The 19,469-nt window shown below is 37.8% G+C and overlaps 2 protein-coding genes across 3 annotated transcripts; one reads left to right on the plus strand and one right to left on the minus strand.

Annotated features, from left to right (window-relative positions):
* Positions 1–1,968: 1,968 nt before the first annotated feature.
* On the minus strand, positions 1,969–11,450 carry si:ch211-261d7.3. Of its 2 annotated transcripts, none has more exons than XM_046847385.1 (3): positions 10,401–11,450; positions 4,502–4,924; positions 1,969–4,052 (listed from the first exon to the last, which is right to left on the minus strand). In XM_046847385.1, exons 1-3 carry the CDS (start codon positions 10,639–10,641, stop codon positions 3,268–3,270), a joined length of 1,449 nt encoding a protein of 482 aa, XP_046703341.1. In that variant the 5' UTR covers positions 10,642–11,450; the 3' UTR covers positions 1,969–3,267. The 2 variants fall into 2 exon arrangements, with proteins under 2 accessions (XP_046703341.1, XP_046703340.1); XM_046847384.1 differs by having other exon boundaries at positions 1,969–4,058.
* A 4,872-nt stretch (positions 11,451–16,322) lies between these two features.
* Positions 16,323–18,856, plus strand: prss1 (serine protease 1). Its single transcript, XM_046848432.1, has 5 exons — positions 16,323–16,397; positions 16,606–16,765; positions 16,913–17,166; positions 18,338–18,474; positions 18,619–18,856. Exons 1-5 carry the CDS (start codon positions 16,358–16,360, stop codon positions 18,766–18,768), a joined length of 741 nt encoding a protein of 246 aa, XP_046704388.1. The 5' UTR covers positions 16,323–16,357; the 3' UTR covers positions 18,769–18,856.
* Positions 18,857–19,469: the final 613 nt, after the last annotated feature.

A 19,469-nucleotide genomic window follows, 5' to 3' on the forward strand; every position in this document is an offset into this window, starting at 1 on the left:
ATATATTCACCAATCTATTGAATCTACATTGCACTGCATGCAGAGAATATAGTAAAGTGGTTATTCTTTTTATTTCCTTTAAATCTAACAGTGCACTGTTTATAGAGCACTTAAAAGAACCAGCAAACAGTACAAATATCCTTCAACACCACAAATTCACATCTGGTCTCTGAAAACAAAACAAATAAAGCAACTATAAGTGCCCAAGCACAACCATCAGAACTTGTGTAACATCTCGATCATAAAATGAACACAAGGCTGAATGAATACAGGTTGGAAGTGGTGAAAGTGAAATGGAAAAAAAAAAAGTGCTAAGTATATGTTTAAAATACGTTGGCGAAGATATAGAATGGAATTAGGGTTATTCCATGTCAAATAGCCTGCAGGAAACTAACACATTATATATACTTCATAAGTATCTGAAGTGGCAACAACAGTTCGATATTCAAAATATTTGCTTTTGGAAATGTTACTTGGATGAAAAGAATCTCCAAGGGTGGAAATGAAATATATTTAAATATAGAAAACAAAACCTTCAAGTTAAAACCCGATTTGCATAAAAAAAAGACCCATAGGATTGTGAAGCAAAAAATAACATCAAATAAATACTGATACTGGAGGACCATAAAAGCATTGAGCTCTGAACGGTTCACTTTCCTACTCGCATACATCAACATTCTTCCTTCTCATAAAGACTTGATGGTTTTATAAATATGTCATATAAAAATATAAATGTTTTTCTGTCATGCCACTATTCACCCTGGTTACACTACTCTACATTACTCACGAACTGGCAAGAGGCGTCATGCGACCCAATGTTTTCTATACTTTAACCCAAGCACTAGACATCTGTTCTCCAAATCTGGAAACTGCTGGCAGCAAATTGACTGCATTTCCTGAAATCGCTTGTAGGCCATTTAGGCGAGGCTAGACCGATGTTCAAAATAACTGACAGCAAATCCAGTTTATACTGTCCACTTATAAATGTTCAAATCTTTTCATAATACTATCAATTAAAAAAAATAAATAAATACCAGCCAGATTTAGAAACCTTTTCCCTCAAGTGAGTATGCTGACAAATGGCAATCAGCTGTAAGTTACCGAGCATGGTCATGGCACTGATGTGTGTGTGTTCAAGGCAACCTACGAACAAAAAAATATATATTTTCTGTTAAAGGTTTATGGTTTTTGAGACTTGTGCATGTTCCTCTTGTTTCTATGCAACAAACCAGACGAAAGGCAAAAACCACACAAGACCTGGACAGTGAAAGACTGGAACATGATTGGTGGAAACTCAATGGTTTTTGGAGTCTTATTCCAAGTGAAAGGAATACTGAAGCAATATGGCTACCATTCCATAATTCAACACCATGCAATTCTGTATATACTGCAGCTAACTGGAGCCAACTTCACCGTACAACAAGACAATGACCTGAAGTCCACGAGCCCAAGCTCTGTAAGCGTTATTTAGAGCACGAACAGTTGTCTAAAGTGTTCTTTATCATGAAATGGCCTGCCCAGTCACCACATCCAACATCTGTACAAATCTTTGTACTGTTAAAATATCTAGTTTGTTGCATAGAAACAAAAGGAACAAGCACATGTCTCTAAAAAAAACATGTGACCTTTGACAGGCTTTGAAGTTTGTATCCAGTTGGCAGCCTGCCGATGGTCAACAGCTGATTCACAGATTCTACAGCTAGTTTAATCTTATAGCTTGATATAATACTACATATCAAATATAACTATTCCCCTACTATTAAAAAAGGGATTTCAGATTGTTTCTTTTCCAAAAAAGAAAAAAAGGTTCATCCTCTGCAGCAGCTTTTAGTGTGAGCACACTGAAATTTGTCAAAACCAGTCCCATAGGGGCAACACAAATGCCAAACAACTAGCAAGGAGTTGATGACTTAGGAAACAAAAACTGCAAGGAGACATTTACAATGAGATTGCATTGTCAAATTGGGATTAATTTAACTGCCCACTTTATTAGGAACATTTGCAAATCTCTAAAAGAAGACATTTGGCAGCAGTGCAGTGCACAAGATCCGGCAGATGCAGGTCAAGGACCTGTTTGAAAAGCTTGATCACTGTGGCATGGTTGTTGGTGCCAATGCTGCTGGTTGGAGTATTTCAGAAACTGCTTGTAGGATTTTCACACACAGCAACCTCTTTATGAAGAAAGATGTAAAACGTCCAAAAGATTTAGGAAAACAACAGTTTTGTAAATGGAAACACCTTTTTTGCTAAAAGAGGTTGGAGGAGACAAAGGAGCTCAGATATTCAAACATGGTGAGCATGCACAATAAATCAAACCTTAAGATAGATAGGAAACTGCAGATCACACTGGGTTCCACTCTGGTCAGTCAAAAGTAGGTATCTAAAGCTATGGTGGGCACGGATTTACAGAACAGTAATTGGACAGTCAAACACTTTCACCAGACTTGAATGATTCAGATGCTTCTTCTAGAAGTAGACCTTCGTGTAGTCTTCTCCACAATAGAAAATTATAATGTACTACAGAGCAGTCTGGTCATTTTACTCTTAATTCCATAATCAAAAAGGGATTCAACCTGCAGACCCTCTGCACCTGCGATGTTTTTTATTTTCTCACTTTTCTAAAGAAAATCTGGAAATGTTCACGTGAGAAAATCCTAAAAGATCAGCAGGTTCTGAAATACTCAAACCAGCCATTTTACGCCTAAAAACTGCTTAAGGTCACAGAGATCAAGTTTTTTTTCCCCCCTTTCTAATCTATAGGAACAGTAACTGAAGCTGTTGGCTCGTATCTGCCTGCTTTTATACACTGTTCTGATGGCACATGATTGCCTGATGTGATAAACGCATGGAGGTGCAAGTGTTCCTAATAAACTGGATAATAACTGAATAAAATAGAGGACCGTCATGTAAAACTATAAAACCCCAACCTAGTTAGACATACGTCACATCCCAGTTCTGTAACTATACCTCTTCCTTACCGTGTCTATCGTTTGTCAATCTTTTATCACACAAGTTCCCAATCCCAGCCCTTTTTTTTTTTTTACAGTAAAAAAAAATTAAAAAAAAACCACATCCCATGCAGTGCTCTGCAAACGAATTTTGAACAAATCCACAGCTATTTAACACAGAATAACCCATTGATTTATCATCATTAATATTTTCAACAGGCAAAATGTTTTTATATGGCAAGACCTTTCCGTACTCTACTGCCCACCTTCATAAAAAACCTCTGTAGAAACAAACAGCATTTTAGAACAATTTACATCTCTAATGTCTTCGCTTCCGTCTGTGGTCTCCTGGTCTTCCTCGACATGGCCTCTGGACGTTCATCTCAGTAGCTGATTCAGGCTGGGAAGTACCATCTAAAATATCCGGGGGTAGCGGAACAGACGTAGCAGCCGTTGATATTTGTTCACTTGCATTTTGGGGGATTTGTTGTTCGAGCTCTTGGGATAAAATTTGCTGTGGGAGATCATTTGGTTGCTGCTGATGCTGCAAATGCTCTTGAGACGATCGCTGCGGAAGCTGGTGATGGGGAATTTGGTGCTGCGGAGGCTGCATTTGCTGCTGCTGCTGCATTTCCAGAAGACCCAGAAGTCTTTGCAAGAGCAAATTATTTTGCTGCAAGCTGATTGTCAGAGCCTCCTGTGAGGCCACGAGTGTTCGCATGTCGCGTCTGAAACCTTCTCCGAACTCCCTCAAGTTCTGCTCGAGGCGATCTCCAAGCTGCACAGCTGCTTCCCCGAGTCCCCGGAGTTCATCCTCCAGCCAGGAAGTGCGTGAAGGAGGAGGATCAATGGGGCCGTGATGAGCTCCAAGTGATGGTTCTGGGCTTGGCTGAGGAGTACCGTTCAGGAAGGGGGCGCTATAGAGCGGCGAAGGAGGAAGCCAGCGTTCAGACGTCGCGGCCGGAACTATTCCTAACCCGAGGCCTAATCCCAGTTTGTCGTCCATGCTGTTATCAACACCATCGCAATTGGTTCCTTCATCACCGTCCTGCTCATGAGACTCGTCCTCTTTTTCAAAGCCATCTCTCTCAGAACCGTCTCCTCCTGTAACTGAAACAGAAGCAATCTCAGTTATATGTTTCTCCCGAAATGTGTAACTTTCCATGTGACATGCCAATGCACTTGAACAGAAACAATTGTTGTGAACGACTTATTCCAAATGTTCTATCATTTGTTTCTACATAATGAGGCGTGGCATTGGTAGCATTTCTGCAGCACTAGTCCCTGCTACTGAAGATGAATGAATTCACTTAGAAATATTGAATCAAGATGTCCTGTTGTTCTTTGCAAGAGAATTTGTTTGTCTATTGATTTTTTAGAACAAACAACATTGATGGGTCAAAATACAGTGAAACATTTCCAAAGGTACACCAATGTTCATGTTATTACACTAGCGGGGGAAAAAACATACAAACTACTATGCTGGAAAAGAAAAAGCAACAAAGTGAACAATTCAATTCTAATTTTTCATGCAAGGGGTTAACCTTCCTCACCTGGATCAGTGTCAGACAAACAGGTGAAACTGGCCTTTCCCCTTGTACTCAATTTTTGTCGGGATTGGTGAAACCTGGGGCTCAACTGGCTAGGCCCTCCCAGAACTGCACTCCCTCTACTGGAAGGAAGCCATGAGCGGAACCTCGCGTCTGCCAGCTTTCCACCGTTGCGCCTCTTCAGGTCGTCCCAACGTTTCTTTACTTCCCGAAGGGTGCGTGGGACTCGGGAAACAGCGTTCACACGCTCCAAGATTCCGGCCCATATTCGCTCTCTCTCACGCCGCCTGAGTCTGCCGGCCGGGCCGAACAATTCCCCTTCGCACCGGGTTACTTCAGAGACCAGCACCTCCAGCTCAGCACCGCTAAACCTACTCTTCCTTTTCCCTGCACCCCCTGAAGCCAGTGCTGCTGAAACACCTCTGTCTGATGGTGAAAGGCAAACTTATTAAACATGTTGCTATAGACTGCCATTATTTCTACAAAACAGGCAGTGAGCTGAGAGTAAACAGTTACCATGACAGTTAGGAAAATAGAGTCCCTACATACATAGAAATTCACCATCAGAGCTGGACTTTTACTGTCATTTTACAAAAAAAATATAATCAGATCAGCAAATGGTGATGTGCAGGTTAGTAGTTAGTAAGTGCACATATCTAAAAGAAAAAAAAAAGGATACTGGGGAACTGGTCTGTGTTGCGTTCATTCGTTTTTATGTTTCGAAAATAAAAAACAAAATGATGAAAAAAATGACAATTTGAAAACATTTTTTTCTCATTTCGTTTTTTGCCATCCAATTTTTTGAGTTATTTGGGTGAGTAAAATTGATCGGCTGCCAGCAAATAATCCATTAGTAGATTCATCCAACATTCTGGCTTCGCTCCGAGAAGTTCATATGGATCGCTACCTGCTTTTCGAAAGCAATGAGAGTAGCAGAAAATGGGAGTCTAACACACGTCCTCGTCTTAACGATGTTATGCCATGCAGGACATCTTCACACGCTCATTGCAGAACCACAACACTAACCCCGCCCCTCACCATTTTCTATTAGATTGTCTGCGATCTCTGAATATGTTGGATCATATCTCATATCAGACAAATCACCCTAAGGTCCATTTGGCTCCCAGGATAGGATGTTAGATTGGAAATATTCTGTACTAAAGAGCACTGATCATATTTGGTATTGTAAGATTGGGGTTCTACACTGTGTGATCAAGGGTTCATTTTAAAAGTAATTTTCTCTTTTTCTTGTGTGTTCAGAAACAAGAGAAAGCTGTTACCTCCTTGTTCTGCTTTACTATTAAATAATAATAAAAAAAGAAACAACTGGCACATAATTCATACTTTGATTTTGAATTAAAAAAACAAACAGATGAACGCAACGTACGCAGACCGTAAAGGAAAATAAATATATTGTGGGGGAAAAAAAGTGTAAATGTGATTAAAAAAAAAATAAAAAAAAATATATGGTTCAAAACTTTTTTTTGGCTGTTTTGCAAATACATAATTTGTATTAATCCAGTACATAATAAAAAAATTGTAGGGGGAAAAAAATGCAAATTTGGTTAATAAATAATTAATAAATAGGACATAAAATGAAAAAATAATTTAAAAAAGCACACCTTGAAAAACCACTGCAAACAAATGAACGACCTTGTAGTAGCCATATCTGACCACCAGTTTTTAAAGCTGCCAGTAGAATCTTTGTCCATCTGGGTAAACCTGGTAATATATTCAAAACTGTATACACCGTGTTAAAAGTGTGTAAATACCTGATCTTTTATGGTTTCTGAGACACATGCATGTTCCTTTTGTTTTTATGCAACAAACTGGGGAAAAGTGCAAATACACACAAAAAGTGCACAGTGACTGCAAAGAAAGTTGATTGGACAAATGAGATCAAATGTGACATTTGAGTCTTTTGGCTCTGATAGAACAACATGCAAGAGAAAAGATGTAAGCAGACCAGCATCACACCCATATTTAAACATGGAGGTGAACGCTCCATGAAATAGAATGGAATGAAAGGAACACTGAACCAACATGGCTACCATCCAATACTTCAACGCCATGCAATTCCGTCTGAACTCAAGCTAAGACGATGACCCAAAGCATGCGTCTCCATTTCCAAGAAATCTCCATCTAGTGAAGAACATCTTTGGAGAAACAAACTGTGCGTAAAGCTGTTATTCACGCTAAGGGAGGTTTAGAAAGCTTAACATCTGTACATTTGTTTGGTCAAAGTTAATCTTCATAATGCTAAATAAACTATTTTTTAGCATAGAAACAAAAGGAAGATGCATGTGTCTCTCAAAAACATAGGTGCAATCCAATTTTTTCGACAGACTCTGTAGTTTTACAGCAAACCTGATTAAAATTACTGAAGACCCATATACTGAGCCACGAAGAAGCTGGGGTTTTACAATGGCTTCAGACTGTAATGTTTTGCAATCTTCGCGGTCGTATTTCAGCTCTGTGACAGTCACACTCTACAGACAATAAAGACAAAAATTTTGGGAATTCACAAGGTCATGGCATCGACAGATCAGATCCGGGATGTGGAGGAGGAACGGCGCTGCGTTCTTTAGAGTTTAATTCGTTTTTTCACAAACAATTCACCTACAGTAATAAAAAAACTGACTATTACTGACTATTGATTATTGACAGAATATTCACAAGAGTTTTTTTTAACAAGCACTTATTGCTATGATGGTCAGAAGTCCAACACTCCGGCTGTATATTTCCTTACCCGAGCTTTGTTCTGGAAATATTTTATTATATGTATTAGTTTTCCAAAATATTGCGCTGAGTATGCAATAACGAGAGACATACACACCAAAACTGGCAGCTGCCCCAGGTCCTTCGCTCTCACCAAATACCCCTGACCCTGAAATACTACAACAGGGACACTCATGGTAATTACTAGCCTGCCGTTATGAGTTCTCTTGGTAAGCGACGTTACAACTTTTACGATGAGACAAATTCCGCAATAAAAATAAAACTGCTGAGCAACATCTCTAGCTTCCTACTTACAGAACAAAAACGTCTTAAAATTCTCTCTCTCATTCTCACCTCGAAGTTTTATACCGAACATCGTCCTTCTCTGCATCCAGAGCATGAGCATTATATATACACACTGAACAAAATTATAAACGCAACACTTTTGTTTTTGCCCCCATTTTTCATGAGCTGATCTCAAAGATCTAAGACTTTTTCTATGTACACAAAAGGCCAATTTCTCTTAAATATTGTTTACAAATCTGTCTAAATCTGTGTTAGTGAGCACTTTTTCTTTGCTGAAAGAATCCATTAAGATGCAGATTAAGATGCTGATTAGACAGCATGATTATTGCACAGGTGTGCTTTAGGCTGGCCACAATAAAAGACCACTTTAAAATGTGCAGTTTTATCACACCGCACAATGGAGTGTGCGATTGGCATCCTGTTGCCTGGGTTCATTTCTATACCATAAGCCGTCTCATCCGAGGCAGTACATCCAACCGTAGTCCACGTGTAAGCACACCAGCCCAGGACCTCCACATCCAGCATCTTCACCTCCAAGATTGTCTGAGACAAGCTGCTGCAACAACCTGTTTGCATAACCAAATAATTAAAATTTCAATGCTCAAACCGCCAGAAAGCGTCTCAGAGAAGCACATCTGCATGCTCGTCGTCCTCGTTGGGGTCTCGACCTGACTGCAGTTTGTCGTCATAACCGACGTGAGTGGGCAAATGCTCACATTCGATGCCGTCTGGTATTTGAGAGAAATCGGCCTTTTGTGTACATAAAAAAAGTCTTAGATCTTTAAGTTCAGCTCATGAAAAATGGGGGCAAACAAAAGTGTTGCGTTTATAATTTTGTTTAGTGTATTATATACACACACACACACACACACACACACACACACACACACACACACACACACACACACACACACACACACACACACAAACACACAGTGGGACCTCGGTTTGCGAATGTAATTCATTCCAGATCAGTATAATCAAACTAAATCATATGTATAACGAAGCAGATTTCCCCATAAGAAATAATTGTCAAAATCAGATTTTCAGGACCCAGAAAATATTCATATAAAATTAAAAATACATTACAATATACAGTAACGTCTGAAACTCAAAAGAAAGAGAAAAACGACCCTCTTATTGTACCCTGCGAATCACATATTTTTGCGTTCACCACAGTTCAGAATGCTCTCTTACAGTTGTGTAAAAAAGTACACTCTCTTCGAATTCAATGGCTTTACATACAAGGACACAATAAAACAGATCAGAGAATTATTTAAATACAATCTCAGATAAACACCACAACATATTACACTGTGAAAAACTAAGTACAGCTACACTGCTTCCATAGGCGTTAACAGGCTAAATAGCAGTCGTGCTGCTAATCAGATGCCCCCTAATTAATTGATCAGCGTTAACACAGTGCCAAGAAGGAACGACAACAGCAATGATCTTACAGAAACGACTCTTAAAGGCCATCAATCCAGGAAAGGTAAGAAGGCCATTTTCAATCTAAATGCCATCATTCAAAAGTGAGGACAAGTGGAAAACTTTCTAGATAGTTACCAATCATAACAAGGGTGGACTTTCCAGTTAATTTACCCCAAGATCAGACAGTGCAATGTGCCGCGTAACTGCAAAAACATTGCTCATGACCAAACAAGACTTCTGTTCTGAAAAAGAACAGACTTAAGGTGTTGCATGGGCCCAATATCAGCAGTCCTGGTATTCAAGTCCAACAGAATTTGACAATATTGCAGAACTATTTCAGTTATTATTTGTACCATGTTTTAACATTATGATGATGATTACTAGTCACAGAGTGAATTAACCAGGATAAAAGCCAAATTCCAGAACAAAATGTGTGATGGTGTATTGTCTGTACACTGAATGCACAGTAATATAATAAAATTTAAAAACGTTTGGAGCTGTTCTAGGCTGGGTAAAATAATGTACAACACGAACTGTCCATTCTTCAAAGTGAGCTTCATATAAGAGGTATATTTTTCTTATTTACAGCATGCACGCCAGATTTTCAGCTCACTGGAGGAGGCAAGGTTATATCAATGAATAGGAATAGTAAGTAACAAGTAAGTCACTTAACGAGCTCCTGCTCCAATGGGAACATGTTAGTTCTCACTCTCCAGTGTTCTGTATTGTTTAAAGACTACAATCACACTCTTGATATCACCCAAATAAGGATGGGTTCCCCTTTTGAGTCTGGTTACTTTCAAGGTTTCTTTCTCATAACATCTAAGGGAGTTTTTCCTTGCCACAGTCACCATGGCTGCTCATCAGAGACAAATACACCCGTTCACCTTAACTGTTAAATTCTGTAAAGCTGCTTTGAGACAATGTCTGTTGTGAAAAGATAGAAATAAACTTGACTTGACTAGAAGCAGAAGGCCATCAAGGACCATCTCGGGCGAAAACCATTTGGTACCATGATTACAATCCAAACAATAATATCGGCCTAATTGTTGACCTGTAACAACACCCAGCAAAAGTCTCTGCGACCGTGGTCACCACTATACTATTTTTCCCCGAGTCCAGGAACTGTCCAGGGTACTTGCAGATGAACCCAAAGTACATAATGTAATCATTTAGTCTCTGCTACACTGTTATAAACGATCTATAGAAGATCTGCAATGTCCTCCTTTTTTCTATTGGACCCAAAGTCACTACCAAAAAATGATTTTACAGCGTGCGAACTGTCACTGACACCGAAATCGGACCAGTACCAACTACTGAAACTAGGTTTAAACAAAATCAACTTTGTTTTAGTGTCTGCAGAAGCCTTTCTTGCAGTCACGTGTCTGATGGAGAAAGCTTACTGGCAGCTTCAAAGCACTCGAATGATTGACTAGGTGCAGCTTACTTTGTTGAATGGGTATCATTTCATCAGAAGCCACTCCAGGAGCAACAATGTTGGGATGCACGACCACGACGTTGAAAGGCAGACCGGCGTGATCGCAGCTGCCCTCGGAGTCGTCGTCTTCGCGTGGGAAGCCGTCCTCCGAGACACGACCCCCGAAGGCCCCTTCAGGCGACTCCACTTTAATGTGCATGGGAGGCGAGCGCTCGTACAGCAACCCGCCCTCCTCATAATATTCACTCATGGGTCACAGGCAGTGGAGCGCCATTCACACACTTAGTCATGACTGGGATTCACCCAGCGTGCACAGGGCATGGCACGCCCCAATGCTCCTACCTTGGGTGACAACGCTATGGAAGTGAAGCTGAAGAGAAAACTGTTCCCTGATATACAGGACACAGGTTGTCTTTCAACATAAGTGGACCAATTGGAAATGCACAGACATACTAGAAAAATATATATTAGACTGAAAAATCAGTGCGATCCTCTCTCAGAACTCATACGAATTGATATTAAAAAATTTTTTAACATGAAAAATGTTATATTTAAAAATAGGCATGTGATATAATGGACAGATCTGATGGAAACCGGATCTGGAAATAAGGAGTAAAATATTAGCTCATAAACCAAAATATACATAAATAAAATAAAATAAAAAATCAGAACCAACAAACAGCAAAAATCAGCCTGAGAAACACGGAATCAAACGGAATCAAATCAATGCCAGTGTTGAATCTGTCGCATTACTGCTCATTTATTCTGCACCAACATCCGCAATGCATGGACATCCGGTATACAGGAGCTAAGCTCACTGCTAGCTAGCGACCGTAGCAGAGCTTGTACTTGCCAAATGAACACCGCTGACTGGCTACAACCCCTTACTGTCTGGATAAGCGAGGTCGTCTCTCACTTCCGTGCCGATAGTTCATAACTCACAGAATGTATTTGGTTTTAAATTCTACCTTAAAAACGCAAAGTCTATGTTGAAAATCGTTTGGGGCTCTACATGTACACAGACGGAGAACTGTCGCCGGAATATGACGTCACGCCGGCCCTGACAGCTCGTCGGAAAAAATGAGTTAATTAATTAGATCACACATTTGCTAAAAAAAACAAAAAAACGAAAAAAACAATTATATATATAAATAGTTAAATATTTCAGAACGGCATATCTAAAATTTCTTATTCTTCCCAAGGCAAAAAAAATAAAATATATATATATATATATATATATATATATATATATATATATATATATATATATATATATATATATATACACACACACACACATACAATTTAAAATAATAAATGATGTATATTCGTTCAATAAATTTCTGCATTCAAAATTACATTTTGAAAATGTGCCTTTGTTATGTATGCACATGTTTATATGAAGATACAGAACATATATTTAATAAATGTGATATGTCTCAGTCTTTTTTTGGAAAACATTGCAGGACTGGATGGTTGAGAGGCGTGAGGTGATGAGGAGGTGATGAGTAGGTATGGCCTTAAGGAGAGGAATGTGGAAGGGCAGATGGTGGTAGATTTTGCTAAAAGAATGGAAATGGCAGTGGTGAATACGTATTTTAAGAAGAAGGAGGATCATGGGGTGACATATGAGTGGAAGAAGGTGCACACAGGTGGACTATGTTCTATGAAGGAGATGCAGCCTGAAGGAGATTGGAGACTTTGAGGTGTTGACAGGGGACAGTGTAGCTAGACAGCATCGGATGGTGGGCTGTAGGATGGTTTTGGATGTGAAGAAGAGGAGGAGAGTGAGGACTGAAAGAAGAATAAGATGGTGGAAACTGAAGGAGGAAGACTGTAGTGTGAGATTCAGGGAAGAGGTCAGACAGGGGCTTGGTGGTGATAAAGAGGTGCTGGATGATTGGGAAACTACTGCAAGAGTGATAAGGGAGACAGCTAGAAAGGTACTTGGTGTGACATCTGGAAATAGAAAGAAAGACAAAGAGACGTGGTGGTGGAATAAGGAAGTGCAGGAGAGCAGAAGGAGAAAGAGGTTGGCAAAACAGAATTGGGATCGACAGAGTGATGAGAAAAGTAGGCAGGAGTACAAGGAGATGCGGCAGCAGGTAAAGAGGGATGTGGCGAAAGCCAAGAAAAAGAAGCCAGGCTGAGAGATAGGTAAGCAAAGTATGGTTTCATGCTGAGAAAGAGCACCACAGATGCATTATTTGCTTTTAGAATGTTGTTGGAGAAGTATAGAGAAGGTCAGAAGGAGTTGCATTGTGTATATGTGGATTTAGAGAAAGCGTACGACAGAGTGCCGAGTTGTGGTATTGTATGAGGAAGTGGTGCGTTTACAGGGAGAAGAGGTGGAGAAGGTGAAGGAGTTCGGGTACCCGGGGTCAACAGTGCAAAGTAATGGAGAGTGTGTTAAAGAAGTGAAGAAAAGAGTGCAGGCAAGGTGGAGTGGGTGGAAAAGAGTAATAGCAGGAGTGATTTGTAATAGAAAAGTATGTGTAAGAGTGAAAGGGAAGGTTTATAGGACTGTGGTAAAACCTGTGATGTATGGTTTAGAGACAGTGGCAATGAGTAAAGGACAGGAGGTGGAGCTGGAGGTAGCAGAGCTGAAGATGTTGACTAAGATGGACAGGATTAGAGGAACAGCGCATGTAGGATGTTTTGGAGACAAGGTGAGGGAGGCGAGATTGAGATGGTTTGGACATGTGCAGAGGAGGGACATGGGATATATCTGTAGGAGAATGCTGAGGATGGAGCCACTAGGAAGGAGAAATAGAGGAAGACCAAGGAGGATTTTTATGGATGTGGTGAGGGAAGACATGCAGGTAGTCGGGGTGAAAGAGGCAGATGTGGAGGACAGGGGGGTATGAAGACGGATTGTGGCGACCCCTATTGGGAGAAGCCGGAAGAAGAAGAAGAAGAAGAAGGGAGATCATTAGATCATTTTTTTTAAATGATCTAAAATATTTCTCAGATGCCCTTAGTAAAATGAGATTTCCAAAGGTAAAACTGTTTAATTTGTTTGTATTATATAATTTGTTGTAATTATATTTTCTTTATATTCTGTTATTGATATTTTCTTTTCGTTCCTGTTTCTTTTTTTTTCATATTTGATTATGTTTCTTGGAATTTTTTTTTATTTATCTTGTCCAGAAATTAATATGGTTCTTTAGTGTTGAGCCTTTCATACCAGATTCTTTGTTGTATTCTAACAAATGCTTTTTTGGTTGTACTCAGACTTTGTACTCAATAAAAAAAATAAAAGAAAAATGTTTTAGTACCAGACCCATGTGTTCTGGTTTATCTAATTATCAATAAAATAATTTTGTTTTATAATGTATTATATAAATTATTTCCTTGAGATCCCACTTCTGTATGTAATTAAGATATATAAGTATAAATAATATAAAAAAAATCTCTCTCTCTCATTAATAATATTTCTTTTTTATTAAATATTATAATGTCTAAAAATAAAATAGAATAAATCAAATTAACACAAAGTACAAAACCTGTGCTGTGACTGCAATAACATTATACCTGTCTGTGATGCAGCACTCGGTTATACTGCGTATCTGTATAATACCAATGGTTTCCTATAGCCTATATACACAAAAGTAAATACACCCCTCACATTTCAGCAACCATTTCAGTATTATTTTTTTCAAGGGACACTACTATAGAAATGAAACTTGGATATATTTTAGAGTAGTCAATGTGAAGCTTGTATAGCAGTACAGATTTACTGTCCTCTACTGTCTACTGCTCCCCTTGAGAATATTGTCTAAATATGTATTTATAATATATATTTTTTTCCCTTTGTTTTAATTTACTCTATTTACTTCTTTTTTTTTTGGTTGTAGTGCTCAGTTAAAATGATCAATTGTGAATTTCTTTATGAATATATTCTTGTGTTTTTTTCTTCAAGAAATGTTATAAATAAATCTTATATCATCATATTACATTAAAATACTATACATGAATGCAAAATTTTACATAATTATTTAAATCCTAGTTCCCTTGCTCAAAAAAACAGACCTATAACCAAAAATAAAACTTTTTTCCATTGACAGGTGTTAATTCCCACACAAGCCGTGTTCCAGGGCTCTTTTCAGTAAATGAATGTGATAACTCATTATTTTTTCCAGTCGTGCTTCGACCATGAAGTCGAACGGTAAATAGATGAGTAAATTAAAAAAATTACTATATTTCATTCTGGAGTTATTAGTGTATAAGTTTGCAAATAATGCACAATGCGTTCTAACGAAAAAGTAGCTCTTCTGCAAGGGCGTTGCAAAATAATTAATGAAAAGAATAATTATTATTATTTCACTTTATATCACACTATACTGCACATGGACACTTTAAGGACAATCACACAATCACTTTAATTTGTACTGTCAATATCTGCCATACTCCTCCATATATATACACATATATTCTATAGTTTATACTTTTTATTTATCTACTATATTTTGTATAATTTTTATATCCATAAACTCTATTCCTTTTGTACTTAACACTCATGACTTTAGGCACTGTAACAGAGTTTTTCTTCAATGTAATAGTATGTAATACAACCTCAACACAATCAGATCCATTGCTTTCATTGTAATTCAAGTATACTATCTTAAACATGTAAATATTAATTGAAATAAAATAATCATAATATATCATGATATTTAGACTTGAGATAGTCGATAGTAGGCCATCTGCAGATTCCCAGGCAGACTACTCATTAATCTGGATGTAAATAATGCTGAGATAAGCAAAGAATATAAAAGCGACGTTTACCATGTACTTTAAACACGTTCTGCTTTGACTTCAATTATGAAGTGGATTATTTTACTTTCTTTGTTTGCAGTGGCATGTAGGTTCTTATTGTGCATTTCTGCTTTATATACTGTATGTCTAAATATGTATTTATAATATATATTTTTTCCCTTTGTTTTAATTTACTCTATTTACTTCTTTTTTTTTTGGTTGTAGTGCTCAGTTAAAATGATCAATTGTGAATTTCTTTATGAATATATTCTTGTGTTTTTTTCTTCAAGAAATGTTATAAATAAATCTTATATCATCATATTACATTAAAATACTATACATGAATGCAAAATTTTACATAATTATTTAAATCCTAGTTCCCTTGCTCAAAAAAACAGACCTATAACCAAAAATAAAACTTTTTTCCATTGACAGGTGTTAATTCCCACACAAGCCGTGTTCCAGGGCTCTTTTCAGTAAATGAATGTGATAACTCATTATTTTTTCCAGTCGTGCTTCGACCATGAAGTCGAACGGTAAATAGATGAGTAAATTAAAAAAATTACTATATTTCATTCTGGAGTTATTAGTGTATAAGTTTGCAAATAATGCACAATGCGTTCTAACGAAAAAGTAGCTCTTCTGCAAGGGCGTTGCAAAATAATTAATGAAAAGAATAATTATTATTATTTCACTTTATATCACACTATACTGCACATGGACACTTTAAGGACAATCACACAATCACTTTAATTTGTACTGTCAATATCTGCCATACTCCTCCATATATATACACATATATTCTATAGTTTATACTTTTTATTTATCTACTATATTTTGTATAATTTTTATATCCATAAACTCTATTCCTTTTGTACTTAACACTCATGACTTTAGGCACTGTAACGTTTGGACAGAAAACCAGAGTTTTTCTTCAATGTAATAGTATGTAATACAACCTCAACACAATCAGATCCATTGCTTTCATTGTAATTCAAGTATACTATCTTAAACATGTAAATATTAATTGAAATAAAAGAATCATAATATATCATGATATTTAGACTTGAGATAGTCGATAGTAGGCCATCTGCAGATTCCCAGGCAGACTACTCATTAATCTGGATGTAAATAATGCTGAGATAAGCAAAGAATATAAAAGCGACGTTTACCATGTACTTTAAACACGTTCTGCTTTGACTTCAATTATGAAGTGGATTATTTTACTTTCTTTGTTTGCAGTGGCATGTAGGTTCTTATTGTGCATTTCTGCTTTATATACTGTATGTATATATATATATATATATATATATATATATATATATATATATATATATATATATATATATATATATATTTTAATGTATTCGGTTCCATGTTCTGGTTTAAGTGTGTGTTTAGGGCATATTTGTGTATGTGCAATGATTGTCTTTCTTTTCTGCTCTCCACTACAAAGTCACTGCCCCTTTCGAGGAGGAGGATAAAATCGTTGGAGGTTATGAGTGCAGAAAGAATGGGGTTCCCTATCAGGTGTCACTGAATGCTGGCTATCACTTTTGTGGAGGCTCTCTGATTAGCAATCTGTGGGTCGTGTCAGCTGCTCATTGTTATAAGTCGTAAGTCGAGTTTCTCTTACTCTGTCTCACTGTTCCAAAATATGTTACCTGCTCTGGGATGCAGTAAATCCTGAGCTTATCCCAGTATAGAGTCCATATAACAGAGAGTGTACAGGATTACTGAGTCTCTTGGGTGCTTTTCAATAGGCGTATTGAAGTGCGTTTGGGTGAGCACAACATTGACACCAACGAAGAAACCGAGCAGTTTATTAGCTCAGCAACGGTCATCAAACATTCAAGTTACAGCGGCAGCACTCTCAACAATGACATCATGCTCATCAAGCTCAGCCGGGCTGCCACCCTGAACAGCTATGTGAAAACTGTGGCTTTGCCATCCAGCTGTGCTTCTGCTGGTACAAAATGCCTTATCTCTGGATGGGGAAACACTCTCAGCAGTGGCAGTAAGTACTCAATTATACTTCTCTTTAGATGATACAGAACTTTGAATGTCAATGTTTTTCCTCAAATGCCGTAAACGATAGTAAGTTGTCCAAACACAGTTCATTATGGACTCATAGCGAGCAGAGTGCACATGCTGACCCCAGTCCACTGCCCAAAGCTCATACAGTAGGCACATCAGAACTAAACCATAGTACAATGGAAGAAGGTGTTGATAAACAGGTTCGCTTACCTTGGGAAGAGGTGGTACCAGGAAGCACTATGGGATGAAGGCTGCCTTCCTGGCAGAGGCATGGTGATGCTCTGGGCAATGATCTATTGGAAAGCTTGGGTTCTGGAATTCATGTGGATGTTACTATGGCACGTACCACCTGCCTAAATTTAGTCAGACCAATTAACACCCATTCTTAGCAATGGTATTTCCTAATGTCAGCAGCCTCTTTTAGCAGGATAATGATCCCAGGCAAACTGCAAAAAGGGTTCAGGAACCTGACAAACTGAACCTTCATCCCCATTCCGATCGAGCACCTGTTTGGAACAAATCTAATTCAGGCCCCACCTTTAAACAGGATTTAAAAGACTTCTTGATGTTAGATACCACAGCACACCTTCAGAGATGAGTCCAGACCTCGACAAGACAGAGCTGTTTGGAAGACACAACATAGACCTATACAATATTAGACTTGTGTTTGAATGGTATTAGGGTTTAAATTAAATACTAAAATTAAAAGATAGAATAAGAATGAGCATATGTAAACACCTCACTGTTCATTTCATATGTGTTACAATAACAGAGTCAACAAGGAATACTACATTGCAACCCTGCACATTGGACTTACTCGGAAAGAATAATCATTGCACTTTACATACCCTGTAAAAAGCTGTGTAGCTAATGTCTAACAATTAGATTTTCCTAGGTTTTATATTTTTCTCATATATATATATATATATATATATATATATATATATATATATATATATATATATATATATATATATATTTTTATAGCAGCAGCTCACCATGACATATTCCTCATACACCCATGATACTTGCAATTTAAGATGATTCCTACTCTGATGACTGTAAACAGCTTACCAAAATAGCTCATTGTGTACACTGTACATTATGCAGATAGCAATGACATCAACAGTTGCTCATGTTTCTTTTAAAAGCAAACTACCCTTCCAATCTGAGGTGCTTGGATGCACCAATCCTGAGTGACACCAGTTGCAGAAATGCTTACCCTGGTCAGATCACTTCCAACATGTTCTGTGCCGGCTTCCTCGAGGGAGGCAAAGACTCTTGCCAGGTAATGAGATCACGGCTTGAACCAAAAATGTATATTCATTTAAAAATACTATAAATACATTTACTCTTAATAGTATTAACTTCTATTGTGGCATCATTATTCACTAATCTATTCCTTTTTTGTCTCTTCCCTCCCAATTTTTAGGGAGATTCTGGTGGTCCAGTCGTGTGCAACGGTCAGCTGCAGGGTATCGTGTCCTGGGGTTATGGCTGCGCTCTCAAGAACAAGCCCGGTGTCTACACTAAAGTCTGCAAATACACTGCCTGGATCAGGGACACCATGAACCGATATTAATTTCTTCAGTTGGTGCATTTTTCGACATTTTAGTGCTCATTACAACAATAGAAAAATGTCTAAATAAACTGAAAACCTTTTACCTCTGCAACAGAAAAAAAAGAGTGATTTCTTTTGATCTCAGCCCATGTCTCCATGAGAACATGTGAACAATACATTATAGAGAGGAGGTTAGGCCTAGACCACCCTTAATAAAAGCAAACCTAAAAAATAAAAATGTAAAAAAGTCTTGCAGTCCAGCCATACTAAAATGGCGTTACCTGTTGAAATAAGAAAAAGTAACATATACATACACACACACACACACACACACACACACACAAGTGGCAAAAGTACACACATTCTTCACTTAAGTAGAAGTACAGATGTTTTAAAGACTGGTAAAAGTTGAAGTACTGACTAGACTTTTTTTTGTTGAAGTTAAAGTAAAGAAGTTTGGTCTCTGACATGAACTTAAGTAAAAAGTAAAAAGTGTCTACTACCACACTGGTAACTGGACCTCACATCATTTTAACATTACAGCTGCCAATCGAGTATAACAGTTAATCACGATTAATCACACATTTTTATCTCTTCTAAATGTACCTTAAATTCGTACTTTTCTAATTTTTTATTCTTTAATTAACCAGTCTACATCTGTGGTGCGTGAGAGCAGGAAATGATACACCAGTGGTAGGTTGAAAAAGCTGTGCAATTACAGG

The sequence above is a fragment of the Silurus meridionalis genome, chromosome 4 (assembly GCF_014805685.1).
Source record: "Silurus meridionalis isolate SWU-2019-XX chromosome 4, ASM1480568v1, whole genome shotgun sequence".
NCBI lineage: Eukaryota > Metazoa > Chordata > Actinopteri > Siluriformes > Siluridae > Silurus > Silurus meridionalis.